Genomic DNA, 15,823 nt, shown 5'->3' on the forward strand with positions numbered 1-15,823 from the left:
CTTACGGCTACATTAAACATGTGTTCTGGGCTTGTGGCTACATTTAACATGTGATCTGGGCTGATGACTAAATTTAACAGAAGCCATGCCAAGACAAGGCCAAGGCCAAGCCTAACTTCTACTTCTGTACTACTTCTGTATTCTACCGACTCCTCTCCGGCCTTGCACCCCCCCTCCCCCCCAGCTCTCTCTGTGCTCAGTCTCCCAAATATTCCTACAGGTCGCACAAGATCTGCCAGCAATCCTCTCCAGGTTAAACTGCCAAAATGAAGACTCTCTGCTCACCTTCACTCCTCTTTTCTCCCACCTCGGGAACAAACTCCCTCACTCTCTTCAATCCCACTCCTCCCTCCAGGTCTTTAAAACAGCTGTTCACCACCATCTCTTATCTTCCCCCATCCAAAACCTTGATCTTTTCTACCCTCGCTAATTCACCCAGATCCACTTTTGTGAAATACCAACTTCTTTCCTGGAAGTCCTAGCAGTGTCCATGTGTTTTATACTTCTCCCACCTCCCCTCCCCCCCTTCCCACGCCATCTCCCCCCAAGCCTTCTCGCTCCCACAGATCTCCCGATGTCCCTGCTCTCAAATGTTGTGTTTGTGTGCTTCCCCCTCTCTCCCCATCTTGTCTACCGCTACCCTTATTATATGTTTTATGTGTCTGTTTGATTTTTTGTGTGATTAATCTTAGCTCTTTCACGAGCCTCGATCTTGTATCCAAAAAAAAACAAAAAAAAACGAGAACGCCACTCAGTAGAGCGCATACTCCCGCCGTGGGTGGCCGCTGCTGAGCCCTATCTCCCAATGGTAAAAAATCCTACAAAAAATTCCTGGATCCGGAATAATATCCTGAGCTTCACCAAAAACGAATCAATTCTTCCTTATCCCAAGGGCAATCATCCCACCAACTTTAATCCAAATCCGTTCAGAACTTTTCCAGATATCTTGGTCACAAACACACGAACATACGAACACACACACACACACACACACACACACACACACACACACACACACACACACACACACACACGGACACGATTGAATGCATTACTCCCTGGGGGGAGTAAAAAAAACTTTTTTTCGTCCGATACTCTGACGGACTTTAGGGAGTCGATTTATTATCTCACATTTGTTACTCTCCCCACCATCACTTCGATGTAAATTTACATGCAACTTTATTTAGGCTAACGTGAGTAACAAGACACTTAACTTTTTGCACGAATCAGACGAATGCTGGTGGGGATAAGAATCAAGCCCAATTAATTGCAGTTTCATTCAATATTTGGCCAATGCCTCATCTGACAAATGTTCCATATACTGAGAGGACATTGCAAACAGTTGGATGGACTCAATGTATCAATAATTCAACCAAAATAAAGCGACAGATGAGCAAGCATGTTTCCGAAAGCGAGAGTCGTTGTGCACAAGAGAATGACCATAATACGTGTGATCAGGCGTGAAATGGCTTTTGTTTTCCCCTTTGCCAATATGGCGACGCGTATCCAAGCAAAAGCATGCCACTGTGATGTCACGCCGACCCGACGAATGTCCGCACTCTAACATACCTCACTCTGTGCTTTCGATGAGTTTGTTTTTGGTTCACGAGTTATCAAACAGAGTGACCACTATATTCGTCATGGGTGTATGTCTGTCTGTCTGTCTGTGTGTGTGTGTGTGTGTGTGTGTGTGTGTGTGTGTGTGTGTGTGTGTGTCTGTCTGTCCGCAGCATAACTGCCTGATGATATCATCCGATCTTGATGAAACTTGGGTGGGAGGTTGATATCATGATCTAGTTGTGTCCTGCCTAGAGTGGGCGTATTGCGCCCATTGTGGGCGGAGCCACGCCCGAAAATTCTCGGGGGTAATCGAGTTCAACCTCCGTCTTCTCCGAGGGGTTTGGTGAAATCTGACAGGGGTTTCGGTATTTGGTTTGGCCAATGTCATCTGTCTAGCCCCACGGAGCTCGATTTTTCATTTTCGCCCCAAGGTCAAGGTCACAAGGTCACGAAATGTAGAAAAGTCGATTTTTGATTGTTTTATTACATTGTTCGCTTCCTGATAGGGTGAAATGTCGTACATGATCTTATATTATCACATACATCATGAAATACAAGTTTTCCAACAAATTTCAGAATCTTTGACCTTTGACCTTTGAAGGTCACAAAAGTCAAATTTTCAAAGTTGTCGAATCGAACCGAATTTTCGGTATTGTGTAGCTAACTAACCTCATAACTGATTATACATTATTTTCTATCTCATTTCAAGGTCAGTAACCTTCGTTTTGACATTTCAAGGTCACAAAGGTCAAAGTTTCAAAGTTGTCGGAATCGAACCGAATTTTCGGTATTGTGTAGCTATCTAACCTCATAACTGATTATACATTATTTTCTATCTCATTTCAAGGTCAGTAACCTTCGTTTTGACATTTCAAGGTCACAAAGGTCAAAGTTTCAAAGTTGTCGGAATCGAACCGAATTTTCGGTATTGTGTAGCTATCTAACCTCATAACTGATTATACATTATTTTCTATCTCATTTCAAGGTCAGTAACCTTCGTTTTGACATTTCAAGGTCACAAAGGTCAAAGTTTCAAAGTTGTCGGAATCGAACCGAATTTTCGGTATTGTGTAGCTATCTAACCTCATAACTGATTATACATTATTTTCTATCTCATTTCAAGGTCAGTAACCTTCGTTTTGACATTTCAAGGTCACAAAGGTCAAAGTTTCAAAGTTGTCGGAATCGAACCAAATTTTCGGTATTGTGTAGCTAACTAACCTCCTAACTGATTATACATTATTTTCTATCTCATTTCAAGGTCAGTAACCAACGTTTTGACATTTCAAGGTGACAAAGGTCAAATTTTCAAAGTTGTCGGAATCGAACAGAATTTTCGGTATTGTGTAGCTAATTAGTCTCATCACAGATAATACATTCCTATTTATATATTTTCAATGTCGGTTTTGACCTTTGTCATTGAATACCGCTCGTTCGTGAACCATCGTCGTCTCCTGACTTGTCGTTGTACACATTATTTTGGGGGTACTTCCTCTTCCGGTGCACTGTTCATTACAGGCTACAGCACCTCTTGCAACCACCTGTACCTAGCTCGTGGTATATTTGTGTACGTGCTCTTCCCGTGGTTATTACATTACCTCACCTCGCTCGGTCCAGATCTATCACACGCACATTAGTAAGTTACGTCAGTGGAGATAACCTTTGGTGATATGAACAATTAAAGAAATCAGTTCTCCAATTACTATAGGCCTACTCTGTAGCCGTAGGAGTTACATCCAACAAAAGGCTGAACCGAAAGGCCCTCTGAGGTGCGGCACTATGCCTCGGATGCGGATTTGGATTTTGGACAGGAACTTGTAATTTGGTCAAAGTCAAAAAGTGCCTCGAGTCGAGCAATAACTCAAAAGAATGCTTCAACCTCAAGGTCCTCAATATGACATATTTTATAGGAAATTGTTATATTCCGATTAATTTATTTCATGTGTTATCTTCAATGTCGCATTATTAGCTTTTGTTTAATCCGCCAGGAATCGTACGTTATTATTTTAACATTATAGATATTTAGGCGGTGTATAGGCTGCAGCAGTGTTGCTCGGTAAGGTTATTTCACGACGTTTATCCATGAAATATCGTTTCGCTGCCACCGTTTCGCGACATTTACTAATCATCCTTTAAATAATTGTACTTGAACGATAGATATTTCATTGTTGTTCACGGCGCATCGATTGGAAATCAATATATATTCTGCCGGAAATGGTTCGTGGGGCGTTGAATTGCGTTTTTGTGTAAGAAGTCGAGTTCGTGAAAGGAAAACTGACTACACGTTTCGTGTATGCGAAGGAATCCAAGTGCCTGGTTGGAAATTCCGTAGCAGTCTCGAAGCTCCACTTCCTCGTTTGGTGAGAAGAACCGAGTCCCTCTGCTAGTCCTGAAGTGAGTCCCTCTCGCAGGCCGAGTCCATCGCCATGGCTGCGCCAAACTTCGGCTTTGGAGGGACAAACGCCTTTGGCTTCGGAACTGGAGGGTGAGTGAGCTACCTCAGTACCTGTGGTATTTTAAAGATTGTCACTTGTTGCTGGCAGGTATGAAGAAGTCATACGACTGTCAGTTTTTTGAATGACAGTTGTAACTGAGGTGCAACAACTGTCATTCTACACGAGCTTCCACAAATAAGACTAGACCATCGTCCTGTAACACTAACCGATGTCGGTTAATACGTTAACATGAGTTTCCTTCCAAACAACGTCAACGCACCGAGGAGGCTTGTGCTATGGTTGCCAACCTATGGCTGTTTGTGCGTGCTCATCCTTTTAAAATGCTGAGTGTCAAGCAAGAAAGCACAAGTTTTGATGTCATTGGTTTTAGTATTAGACAGGTAATGTTTTATCCCTGTGATGAAGATGCACCTAATTTTGCTGTAGCGCGTGGACACTCACACATGACACACATGACAGGCCACTGTGGTTCACCGGAGAACAGATGAATGACGGAAGGACCGTGACATTGATTTCCTTTCATGCAGGACCACAACAACTTCCGTTCCTGGATTTAACTTTGGAGGAGCTGCCGCCGCTCCCAATCCTGCTGCGAACACCGCCACACCATTTGGCACCCCTAGTCTGTTTGGCAACGCTGCAGCCGCTGGTAAGGCCCCCAAGGTTCCGCAGCCTGCTCTCTTCACACTACTTGGCATGCGCAGACATATTTTGCAATCTACCGGGTTTGGAATTGGAATTTACGTGAAGAACCTTTTACATTATTCATTATTTCTGTCGCCGATGGTGGACAGAGGTTATGTTTTCACTCTTGTCTGTCTGTTTATCTCAAAAAAAAATTATTAAATTAATTCAGACGAAATCTGGCGAACAGGTTGGGTGCGTGACGAGGACGAATTGATTCGATATTGGTGAAGATCCGGATCCAATAACTTTTTAGGTGATTCGTCACCATTGAGTGATAGGGACAAAAATGATATGAATCATTGATATCTCGAAGCGTTGAGGACGGATTGCGACAAAACTTGGTGGATGAGCTGGGTCGGTCACCAGAAGAAGCCGATTAGATTTTGTTTCAGGTCCGAATCCAGATGCGGCCTATTAGTGGGATGCAAAACTTAAACTGTTCAGCCTGGCGGAGGTATGCGCTCTACCAAGTGCCCGTTCTGGTTTTTCCTGTTTTTAGGTTTCAAGCCAACAGCATCTGCTGTTCCATTCTCCATCCCCAGCGCTTTTGGTACAGCAACAACTACCACTGCAACTTTGTCGCTGGGGGGTATGTTGTGCCTGTTTGTTTTCTTTCTTTGAAGGGAGGTGAAAAGGGATTGTCTTGCTCATGCCCGAATGAGTCGGACCTTCGGTGTGTCTACCTCCTCTGCACAGAATTTCTAGGATACAGTTGTGATTATTATGTTTTGTGGAGTGTCGGCATGGGTGAAGTGATTAGTTGCTGCAGAAATACCTGGTGAAGCAACCTAATTGATTCTGGTTCCAGGTTCTCTTGCAGCCAGACACCATGTACTCTCCTACGGGAGGCTGTCTTTGAAAGCTGACGTATCTGTTTGAGAACCCGTTTCTGTCTTGTTAAACAGTTTTTGTTAATTGTCGAACTTTATTGTTGACGTAAATGCAATGTGTTGTTGGTGTATCACATTGAGTGCCTCCGCGTGGGTTTTTGTGCCGGGTTCGGGTGTGTTGCTGTGTTCCCACCCCTTCCTCTTTTCCCAATTATTTCTTTCCCCTGGTGTTTGGCCTGCTCCCTCACTGTCGGTGCATTGCCCTTTTCTCTTCTGTGGCCTAAATTTTGTTGAATAAGAAATAACCTGCTGAGCATGTGCGGCTTCCCCTTTTTTGAAGTTATTAACTCCACACCAAGTCTTTTATTCCTCGCGTCTGTGGAACCACATCCTGTTCTTTCTCGCTGTTCTTTCCAGGGCTTCAAGGGAACAGTGCACCGCAATCATTGCACAATGTCGTTTATCATTATAAATGTATCTTTGTAAATTATAATATAAATAAGATGCTTAATTTACGTCTGTAGCCTCTCGAGAGAAGACTGGGTCTTGGTGTAACGGTTGAGGTGGCTGCCTTAAGATTTTAGGATCCTGAGTTTGAGCCACTGTCGTGCCGAGAAATAACGCCAGGTAGGTCGACTCAGCCTGCCATACTTCCGAGGTCGGCGAAATGAGTACCAGCTTACTGATAATGAGCCATTCGAGTATCCTACATCACAGTGGTGACCCATCCACGATTGTGCCCTGAGCCAATGAAAAACTACTTCTGAAGATGCGAAAGGAGTGACTCTTCTTCATCTCTCTCGATGAACAAGGTTTGAGTTTAGAAGGCGTGGAAAGCGGCGTTTTGACAATCACTTCTAGACGCTAAAGCATAAAATGGAGGCTGGAAAACAGGAGATCGGATACAACTTATTGCACACTTGCCGATGACAATGTTTATTCAATTTAGCCAGCTTGACAACAAAAGTGGAATTGCATGTCAACCCCTGCACTCTCCCCATCCATGTTGTAATGAAAGAGAAAAGAGCATCTCTTGTGGAATGATAATTGAAGTCTAATTTATCAGGGAATGTTTTTTTTCTGTGCGAATGTGCATGTGTATTGTGTTCGTGCATCTAACATGCTAAGTTTATATTTACATATTTCTCGCTTCAATGATTACCTGGTAGCACAAAACTTTGCAATCTCGAAACGTTTCCTCTTTTATCGTAATAGTCTTCATTATTATCATTATTGTTCTTGTCATATTTAAAAAAATGGAACTGAAGCACTCGTGCTTGTGGAGTTATTTACATTGTGCTATGTTCATTGTTCCATATCAATCCTCGTTCTATTGCCCGAACTTGCTTTTCTTAGGTCTAGCCCCGGTGAACACAGCTCCAGGGGGCTTTCCTCTCGGTTTTGGTGGAACTTCCACCACAGCAGCTGCACCCGCTGCCTCGACCGGCCTCACCTTAGGAGGTGTTGCCCCCACAGGCCTTTCGCTTGGCACGTCATTGTTCGGGGCCACCGGCACAGCTGCTCCTGGTTAGTGCTGTTGTGAATATTCCTGGTTATGATTCGGAAAAATATTCTGTCGCTGGGAAAAAGTGATTTATTAAGGAAACGGAAGGTAATCCCAACCAATGAAATTGTCACTTGAACAGAAGCTCAAGTCTGACTCAAGTCCCACCAGTCAAGTCTGACATTGAAAGCACATATTGGTCTTTAACTGGGACCATGCATGGGAATGATAAAATGTAGTTATCTTGGGTTTTTGCAGTCATGTGCGTCAACCACACCCACCATCTACCTTCACCCCAATCATTCTCTCCCCTCCCACCATTTTTCATAACACTCTGTCTTCAATCCCTCCCCCTCCCTGCAGAATCAGTTGCTCATGCAAAAAAATAAAATCCCCATCCATCTTAGCAAACTGTGCTTAAATGGTATGATGGCTTAATGAGGCTGAACTGGCTGTCATGCTGCTCTGATTTTAGTACAGATATAAATCCTAATGAATTCAGAATGTGTAATCCAAGCCTTTTCCTTTCTCTTTTTAACTGCCGACGACCCGTATCTTCACCAGCTGGATTGAGCTTAGGCTTGCAGCCTTCTGGCGGTTTGGGTCTTGCTGTACCTCCATCCACTACAGCTACCATCAATAAAGGTCTTGGAGGGATCGATTTCTCTGCCTCTTCAGACAGAAAAGGTGTGGAAGGTTTGATACATTTATCAGGGGGTTTAAGAGGCTTTGCAGTCGATTGTATAAATAAACGGTCAGGAATGGTTGACCTGTGACCAATACTGGTGGAGGTTCATGGTGAGCACGATTGGCACGGCCTTCTTGTGGCATTGACTGTGAGATGAGTTCTCAGGAATGAGGCAGATGCCAGCAAGCAAGTAGGAAAGCTTTTTGTAGAGGGAAGGATAGTGATAGTCTGCAGTCGTGAAGGTAATTTTGGAAAGAAAATCCTATTTCCTGTGTTATAATCGATTGATTATTGTTTTATTTTTAACATGGTAATTTTTTTGTTGTTCCTTTACAGATGACAGATTGATGGGTGGTCGCCCCGAGTAAGTTATATCTGTCTCATCTAAATTGTCAGCAAATGTCAGGCGAAAAATAGAATGTCAAAGTGAGGCTTGCCATGTAATATTTGTGGTGAATGTGTCGTTTTCTTGTGACCATTCAGGAATGGAAAAGCACTGAAGGAGCAAGTCTTACCTTCTGAAATCCTTAAGGATGTTGAAGAATTCCAGTAAGTTGTGGTTGCATTTACTCTTTGCAAATTGTGCTGGTTCCAGTCTTCACTTGCACTCTCTCAAATTGTATTTGTGATGTTAAAAAAATAATAATAAAAGGACATCGTTAAATTCCACGTTGGAATTGTGATCCACTTCCAGCAGCAACTGAGGGGCTGATGGGAGGAGCTTTATCGATGTGTCATCGACTAACAAATAAGTTGTATAAAATTCACAAGATTCCTGAAAGTGCATTTGGAGTAATATTGTTACTTCTTTGTGAAAATGAAATAACTACAAAAGTATTGTTGCGTCGCCCAGCGATTCAGACCACTGGGTGATGAATGACCGATCGTTTTTACTCCCGAGATGAACTCCGAAAATTGGCAGTAATTTTATGGCGTGCACGGGACGGAAGACAGCGAGGTGCTTACCTGGACAGAAGCCACTCGGGTTTATTTCCGAATCCACGAACAAAGAAACATGACACAACAATTGTAAATGAAACGATAATGATTTTATAAAAATAAAGCAACGAATGAAATATATGCCGGGGTAAAATAATTGAAATTCCTACATTGAGGATCCTCCACCCAGACACACAAAAAAAAAAACAGACAAGGGGGAAGATTAAAGGAATAAAATGTTTTCTTTCAGTCGGCCGGCACTCAACTGTGGCCTCAATGGTGCTCGTGGTGAGGTCTGCTGTACAAGGTGGCCTGAAACCGCTCGCACGGGAAACACTCCAACAATGGCGCGGAGTCGCTCTCCACGGAGCCACAAATGTCAGGTAATGTGTGCGGGTGGTCCTCTGTCGATCTCCACTCGGTCTGAATTTCCAAGAGACGCGCTCTTCTTCTTTGCTCTCTCACAATCCTGCCCACGCAACCAAGGGCTCCTCACTTGTCAAGAGTGCACCAAAAAAGCCAGCCTTCTCCTCACAGGCGCAAACCAAAGATTGCCAACCTTCCTCCTCGATCCAAAAACCCCAAGAGAGTGATTCTTCTTTTAACAATCCTTTTTCTCCTCAAACTTTCTCGCTCTGAGGTCACACTGGCCAATCGCCGAGCCCCATCGAATCACCCCATGGTCGTGCTCGACCAATGACAAACTTCTGGGCGTGGCCGGTCTGCTTTGCCTGGCGTGACCGTCATTAAGGCGTGGCTTACTTGCTGAACGGCTCTGCCTGCTTGTAGTCGATGGTTGTTGTTGTTTTGTGGATGGTTTTATGGCCAAACCTTGTTATAATTGTAAAAACTAGGGCATGCCCGTACTATATATATGCCCGTACTATATATCTATCTAAAATTATATCCCCCCCCTCTATTTACATGAAATGGTTTGGTCCATTCGCAACGCCAAAGCGAACGGCGAACGGCTTGCGAGTACAGTGACAATCCCCCCCCTCTATTTACATGAAATGGTTTCGTCCATTCGCAACGACCACAGAACCCCCCCCTCTATTTACATGGAATGGTTTGGTCCATTCGCAACGCCGGCACACGCGATCGTTCGCTGCTCTCTGATTGGTTGAATCGTTTTTTGGACATAGCTCGGTAAGTAATTGTCCGATTAATATGAAACCTTGAAAAGGCACATCCTCGGGTCCCCAGCAATATACCTGGCAAGTTAAAAGTATATCGGACCCGTGGTTGTCGAGAAACAGCGGTCACAGACAAACGTACAAACGTACAAACGTACAGACAGAGATTACTGGAATTATAGATAGATATAGGGAAAAATCACCGAGGGCAATCGCATACTGGGGGAAAACTAATCTTAACCCTTATCTAATTACCATAGCTTCACCCCTCGTGTGATTACACGGAAGCAACTTATGCTCCGGTTTCACTACTTAATACATCGAGATGTCTCGTACTCGTCCATGGTCCATGCTATACCTATACAATCCTCCCTCCGCTATGGTATTCCATCATCTACCCCCCCAAGCGTAACAGTATTTTCCAGGTTATTAAAAAAATTAAAAGATTCTGCAGTAGCCAAAATTCGTGAAAATTTTTATAAACCATATATTATTTGAAGTCAGAAATTAAATACATGTATTATATGTTGGACAAGTATGAGGCCATACTAGAAGTCATGAGCGTGTTTATAGTATACAGTAAAACAATGGTACTTGTTGAAAAAACTAACTGGACAAAGTAACTGGACAGTGGACATACAACATTATTTTTCTACAAAATCTCCAGAACGATTCACGCATTTCTGCCAGCGCTGCACGAGCTTAAAAATCCCCTGCAATAGAAGTCTGTCCCAACACTTCGCAACCAGCTGCGCATGGCTATCTGGTCTACCTTGTCATTTTCATAGTGTTTGCCTCTCATGTGATGTATCAAGGGCCCGAACAGATGACCCCGAAAGGTGGACTTTCCAGCCAGTAAGTTATAAGTCAGACACGAAGTGTGAGGTGTAATGCTGTCATGTTGATAGATGAGGCGTGTTCTTGGTTTCCCCTTTTGGGCAGGAACTCAACCAGCACAATGCCCTCCATAAGTGTTGGGACAGTGAAATCAAATTTGTTATGATTGCTATATACTCAATAAATTTGGATTTAAGATCAAAAGAAGAATATGAGACAAGAGTACAGAAGGTTAGATTTTATTTCTTGGTATTTTTATGGATATATGTTTTACTATTGTAGAACAATAACACTTTTTATGTTCAGTCCTCCATTATTAGGTAAGCATAAGTATTGGAACAAATGACTGACAGGTGTTTCTTGTTGCATTGATCCTTCAAATACAGACTTGGCATTTAATATGGAATATATTTTTTTTCTTGACTTGGGTTTACTTTCTTAACTCAGTATATCAATCTGGTGAGTTTCTTTTACACTTTGGTGATTTATTTGTTAAAAGAACCATGTCACTGATTGTCTGTCGCAGCAAGAAGTCAACAACAGGATTATATCACAGGTGGCGTGGCAAAATGTATGGACAAGTGCATTTGATGATTGGCTTCACAGTCGGGTATACAAGGGTTGTTGCGTTCTGTATTGGTGGAAAACAACTGCTGCACGTCTCCAAAAGTTATTGCCGCTTCCGCTGGAGATGGTCCGTCAACTCGACAATGCTGTTTGTCATGGAGTGGTGGCTTTACGAAATTACGGCATGAAACAGCATGCTATTGCTCGGCAGTATGGCATCACTCAAGGTCAGGTGTCAAAGATCCTGAAACGAAATGCTCAGAGGGGTGTCCCTACTCCAATACCGAGGCCAGGACGTCCCCGCAGAACCACAAGGAGGGATGATCGCCAGCTGCACTGGTTAGTCCGCAATGGCCGTACCAAGTCAGCTAATCGGCTTAGGGCTGAGTGGCAGCAACTGACAAATGTGCCTGTATCCAGAAGGCTGGTCAACCAACGACTGGTTCAAGCAGGCTATCGTGCCAGGCGTCCCCTGAGAAAGCCACGCCTGACCAGACAACACCGCCAGTGCCGATTTCAGTGGGCCGGAGAGCACCGTCGATGGCAGCCAGGACACTGGAATCACGTGATCTTCAGTGACGAGTCTAGATTTCTGGTCTATCGTCAAGATGGCCGCGTCTGAGTGCGCAGACAAGTGCATGAAGCTTACAACAAAGATTGTATAGTGCCAAGAGTCCAAGCTGGAGGTGGTGGGGTGACCGTTTGGGCTGCTTTTCATGCAGGGGGCAAAACTGACCTGGTTGTTCTGAATGGAAACCTGAACCAGTTCAAGTACAGGGCCATTCTGGAAGAAACATTGCTTCCATTTGCTCGTGCAGCCTTTCGAGGAAACTTTGTCTTCCAAGATGACAATGCACTGCCTCATTGTGCTCGCATGATCCAACACTTTCTTGCTGACCGTGGTGTAGAGCATATGGAGTGGCCTGCCATGTCCCCGGATATGAATCCGATAGAGAACTTGTGGGCAGAATTAACGCGTCAAATCGACCACTTGGACCAGCAGCCTGCCTCTGTGCGTGAATTGCAGCAGGCTATTGTCACTGCATGGCAAGCGATTCCTGTCCAAATCTTGGCAAATCTCGTGAACAGCATGCCTCAACGTGTACGTGCTCTCCTGAATGCTCGTGGGGGTTACACAAAGTACTGAACTGTAATTTTACTGTCCGTAATCCCAGTCGTAATTTAACTTTTGTTTTTGTTAAAAAAAATTTTGGCTAATGTGCAAAATAGAGATACTTCTGGAAAACGTACAGAAGTTTAACACTACTGTCCATGAATTGAGTTCGATATCAGTTTACATCACTTTCAAGGATCAATTTATTTGTTTCGAAATGTCAAATGTGGTTTTTGTTTATTTTAAAGGTCACATTAACAAAATCTAGAATAATTTCAACATAATTCTAATGAACTTTTCGTTCTAAGACATCTTGAAAAGTAAGTTCACCCCCACAAAAAAAATATTCCATATTAAATGCCAAGTCTGTAGAAGACCTGTGAATGTCTAGTCTTGGTTCTAGCTTTTGCTTTTTCCTTGGACATCTTCCTTGGGATTCAGTAGGCATAAACCAACAGGAAGACCAGAGAACTGTTTGTGAAGGAAAAGCAAGCAATTTGGAAGCTGAAAAAACAGAATAATTCAATTAGAACCACAGCATAAAACCAGACATAACGAATACAACAATTTGGAATATCTTGAAAAATAAAGAAACCACTAGTGTACTTAGCAATAGACAATGGACAGGTCGGCCAAGGGAAACAGCTGCGGTTGATGACAGAAAAATCATCAGAGCTATGAAGAAAAACCTTAAAACAACTGCCAGTGTCATGACCAACAACCTCCAAAGTGCAGGGGTGAAAGTTTCACAATCTGCCGTTCACAGAAGACTTTGAAAACAGATTTGCAAAGGCTACACCGCAAGATGCAAACCTCATCAGCACCAAATATAGAAAGGCCAGATTAGAATTTGCCAAGAAGTACAGAGTGGAGTTCTGTGGAGCCAGTGGAGTTTTGGAACAATGTTTTATGGATGGATGAGACCAAGATAAACCTTTACCAAAGCGATGGAGCGGTGAAAGTACAGAGAAAGTAAGGGAGCGCGTCTGATCCAAAACATACCACCTAATCTGTGAAGCATGGTGGAGGTAGTGTCAAGGCTTGGGATGTCATGGCTGCCTCTGGAACTGGTTCACTCATCTTTATTGATGATTTAACTAACGATAGCAGCAGCATAATTAATTCAGAAGTGTATAGAAACATTTTGTCTGCCTTTGTACAAGAAAATGCCTCCAAACTCATTGGGCGGTGCTTCACCATGCAGCAAGATAATGACCCAAAACACAGTCAACCCAACCAAGGGAAAAAGTGGAGGGTTTTAGACTGGCCAAGTCAATCTCTTGATTTAAATCTAATGGAGCATGCATTTCACTTGCTGAAGAAGATAGTAAAGTCAGAAACCCACCATAACAAACAACAACTAAAAATGCCTGCAGTAAAATTTTCTCAAAGCATCTCAGGAAGATACCGAGAGTTTGGTGATGTCAATGGGTCACCGTCTCAATGCAGTTATTGCAGGTAAGGGATATGCAACCAAATACTAACTTTTGGACTACTTTAATTTACTTTAAGTGAATCTGTTCCAATACTCGTGCTTGCCTAAATTGGGGGAGGGGAGATGGGGTGGGTCGGGGGGGGGGGGGGGGAAGGTTAGGGTTAGCATCCATCTCCGTACACATGGCTCAACTCGCCGTATATATCTGCAGCTGAGTTGTTCCTTCATGAGGAATTCAATCAATGCACTTTGGTGTTATGATATGTCGTTGACAGCCATTTTGTCACAATGGATTCTGGGAACACCAGCGGTGTGCATGTGCCGAGCCTGTGTTTATATTTGAGTGGATAGATGGATAAATGTCGTTAATAACTCGTGATCTACTATACTCGGCACAAAAACGTGTGGAATCCACTGATACGCGTTACTTTTGGCTCAGCCCTCGTACATTAAAAAATAAAAAATTAGAGGTTGATGCTCTTTATGGAGCTCCAGGATATATCACGATGAGTGGATAAACGTTTCTAGGCTATAGAACCAATCCTGGGCAGGCACCACTTCGATGCAGGATATTCGATTGAAGATGGCAGGAATTTGTTCAGGCTCCTGATGATAACTCACCGCTTCTTCATGAAAGACACCGTGGGGTCAGCAACATCCTCAAACAACCGATGCTGGCAGACTTGCCCTCCAGTTTAACATCTATCTGATGGACGTCACACACATTGATCCCTTGCCCTCCATGCCAAATACAAGAATGATCGTTTTATAGCTGGGTCGACGTCTGAACCCAGGCTAGACAGCTCAAAGGTAAATGTGCATACCTCAAGGCTACCCTACCAATGTCGGTCAAGTATATTAAGCATTAATGAACAAGAAAGAGCAATCAGAGGTTGCAAACCCTTGCCAGGATGTATTTTCAGTGGTTTTTAAGGCTTTTGTGTTAAAACAAATATGGCGGCCGAACCACGTGACTGATGACGTCATAATTTTTTTTCTAAACTAATTTATTCCTAGATTATGCTCAAGAAATTTCATCTTGATCAGATGAAGTTTTGTACTTGTCGAATTATGATGTCATAATGGAGGCACCTATGACATCATCATTAACATATTTTATTCCCCATGGAGTTTTTTACAATAAGCCATGTCTCAATTTTTTTCTATTCAGTGCTTTCGGAGATATAGAGGTGCAAAGTTTTTCGGTTTTTCCAAGATGGCGGCGGAACTACGTGACGTATGACGTCATAATTATCATTAAAAAAATTATACAGGTGGAGTTGCACCTACGGTGAAAATTTCCTGTCGATCAGACTAACGGTTGCAGAGAAAATAATCTTTATTCTGTGCGGACAAACAGACAAACGGACTGAAATGCAATACCCTCTCCTCAGGCGAGGGTAATAAACACTGTATGGGATTTGATCCTGGATCTCAGCTTTATGAGGGAAGTGTTCAGATGGGATCAGCAAAGAAGCTGCCAATTCATTTTTCTTTTTCCTCTTTAGAAAGTTTGTTAAGGAGCAAAAACAAGTGCAGGAAGAGATTGGTCGAGCATCTTTGAGGAACATGCAGAAGGGTTTGGAGGATGTCCGGGCGCTGCGGCAATTGCTCGGCGTAGTGGCGGCGGGGCTGCACCGCAACTCCCTTGCTGCCAACAAACTGAAAGCCGACACTTCCCAGGTGAAAAACAAACAACATTCATTTACTTGAGTGATTTTGTGATAAAGTTGATCTTTGTGTTGATATATATATATTTTTTGAATAATTTGTCTTACTTTAAATCTAAATTGCACTACAGTATTGCATTTGTGCTTGCATATTGAGTGACATCAGTTTCAGTTGAAGGTTCTGTGTGATTCAAAGTTAAAGATTAGGATGGTTAGTCCCACAGTCACCTTATTTGTGGAGTTTATCATTATTAGGAAATACAACCTTTACTCAACATATCACTGTCGTTCTCTTTTGCTCTTTGTTTATTGCTTGATTGTTTGTTAGTCTTGCCCAAAGGAGATTCGAGACTATTGCAGTGCCATTGTCTGTCTGCCTGTGTGTCCGTATCTGCAGTGC

The 15,823-nt window shown here is 43.1% G+C and overlaps 1 protein-coding gene across 2 annotated transcripts in view; it reads left to right on the plus strand.

The window, feature by feature from the left end:
• Nucleotides 1–3,734: 3,734 nt before the first annotated feature.
• The window catches only part of NUP58 (nucleoporin 58), a 42,384-nt gene continuing 30,295 nt past the window's right edge, over nt 3,735–15,823 (plus strand). Inside the window, exons 1-8 of one of the 2 annotated variants that reach the window (XM_068135237.2) lie at nt 3,735–4,045; nt 4,544–4,665; nt 5,203–5,292; nt 6,890–7,060; nt 7,602–7,724; nt 8,062–8,089; nt 8,209–8,274; nt 15,262–15,436. In XM_068135237.2, coding sequence (XP_067991338.1) covers nt 3,987–4,045; nt 4,544–4,665; nt 5,203–5,292; nt 6,890–7,060; nt 7,602–7,724; nt 8,062–8,089; nt 8,209–8,274; nt 15,262–15,436 — 834 coding nt within the window. In that variant the 5' untranslated portion in view covers nt 3,735–3,986. The remainder of the gene's footprint in view (nt 4,046–4,543; nt 4,666–5,202; nt 5,293–6,889; nt 7,061–7,601; nt 7,725–8,061; nt 8,090–8,208; nt 8,275–15,261; nt 15,437–15,823) is intronic. The other variant, XM_068135238.2, reaches the window with a different exon arrangement.

Source organism: Myxine glutinosa, chromosome 14, assembly GCF_964187855.1.
Source record: "Myxine glutinosa chromosome 14, kmMyxGlut1.1, whole genome shotgun sequence".
NCBI classification, from domain to species: Eukaryota; Metazoa; Chordata; class Myxini; order Myxiniformes; family Myxinidae; genus Myxine; species Myxine glutinosa.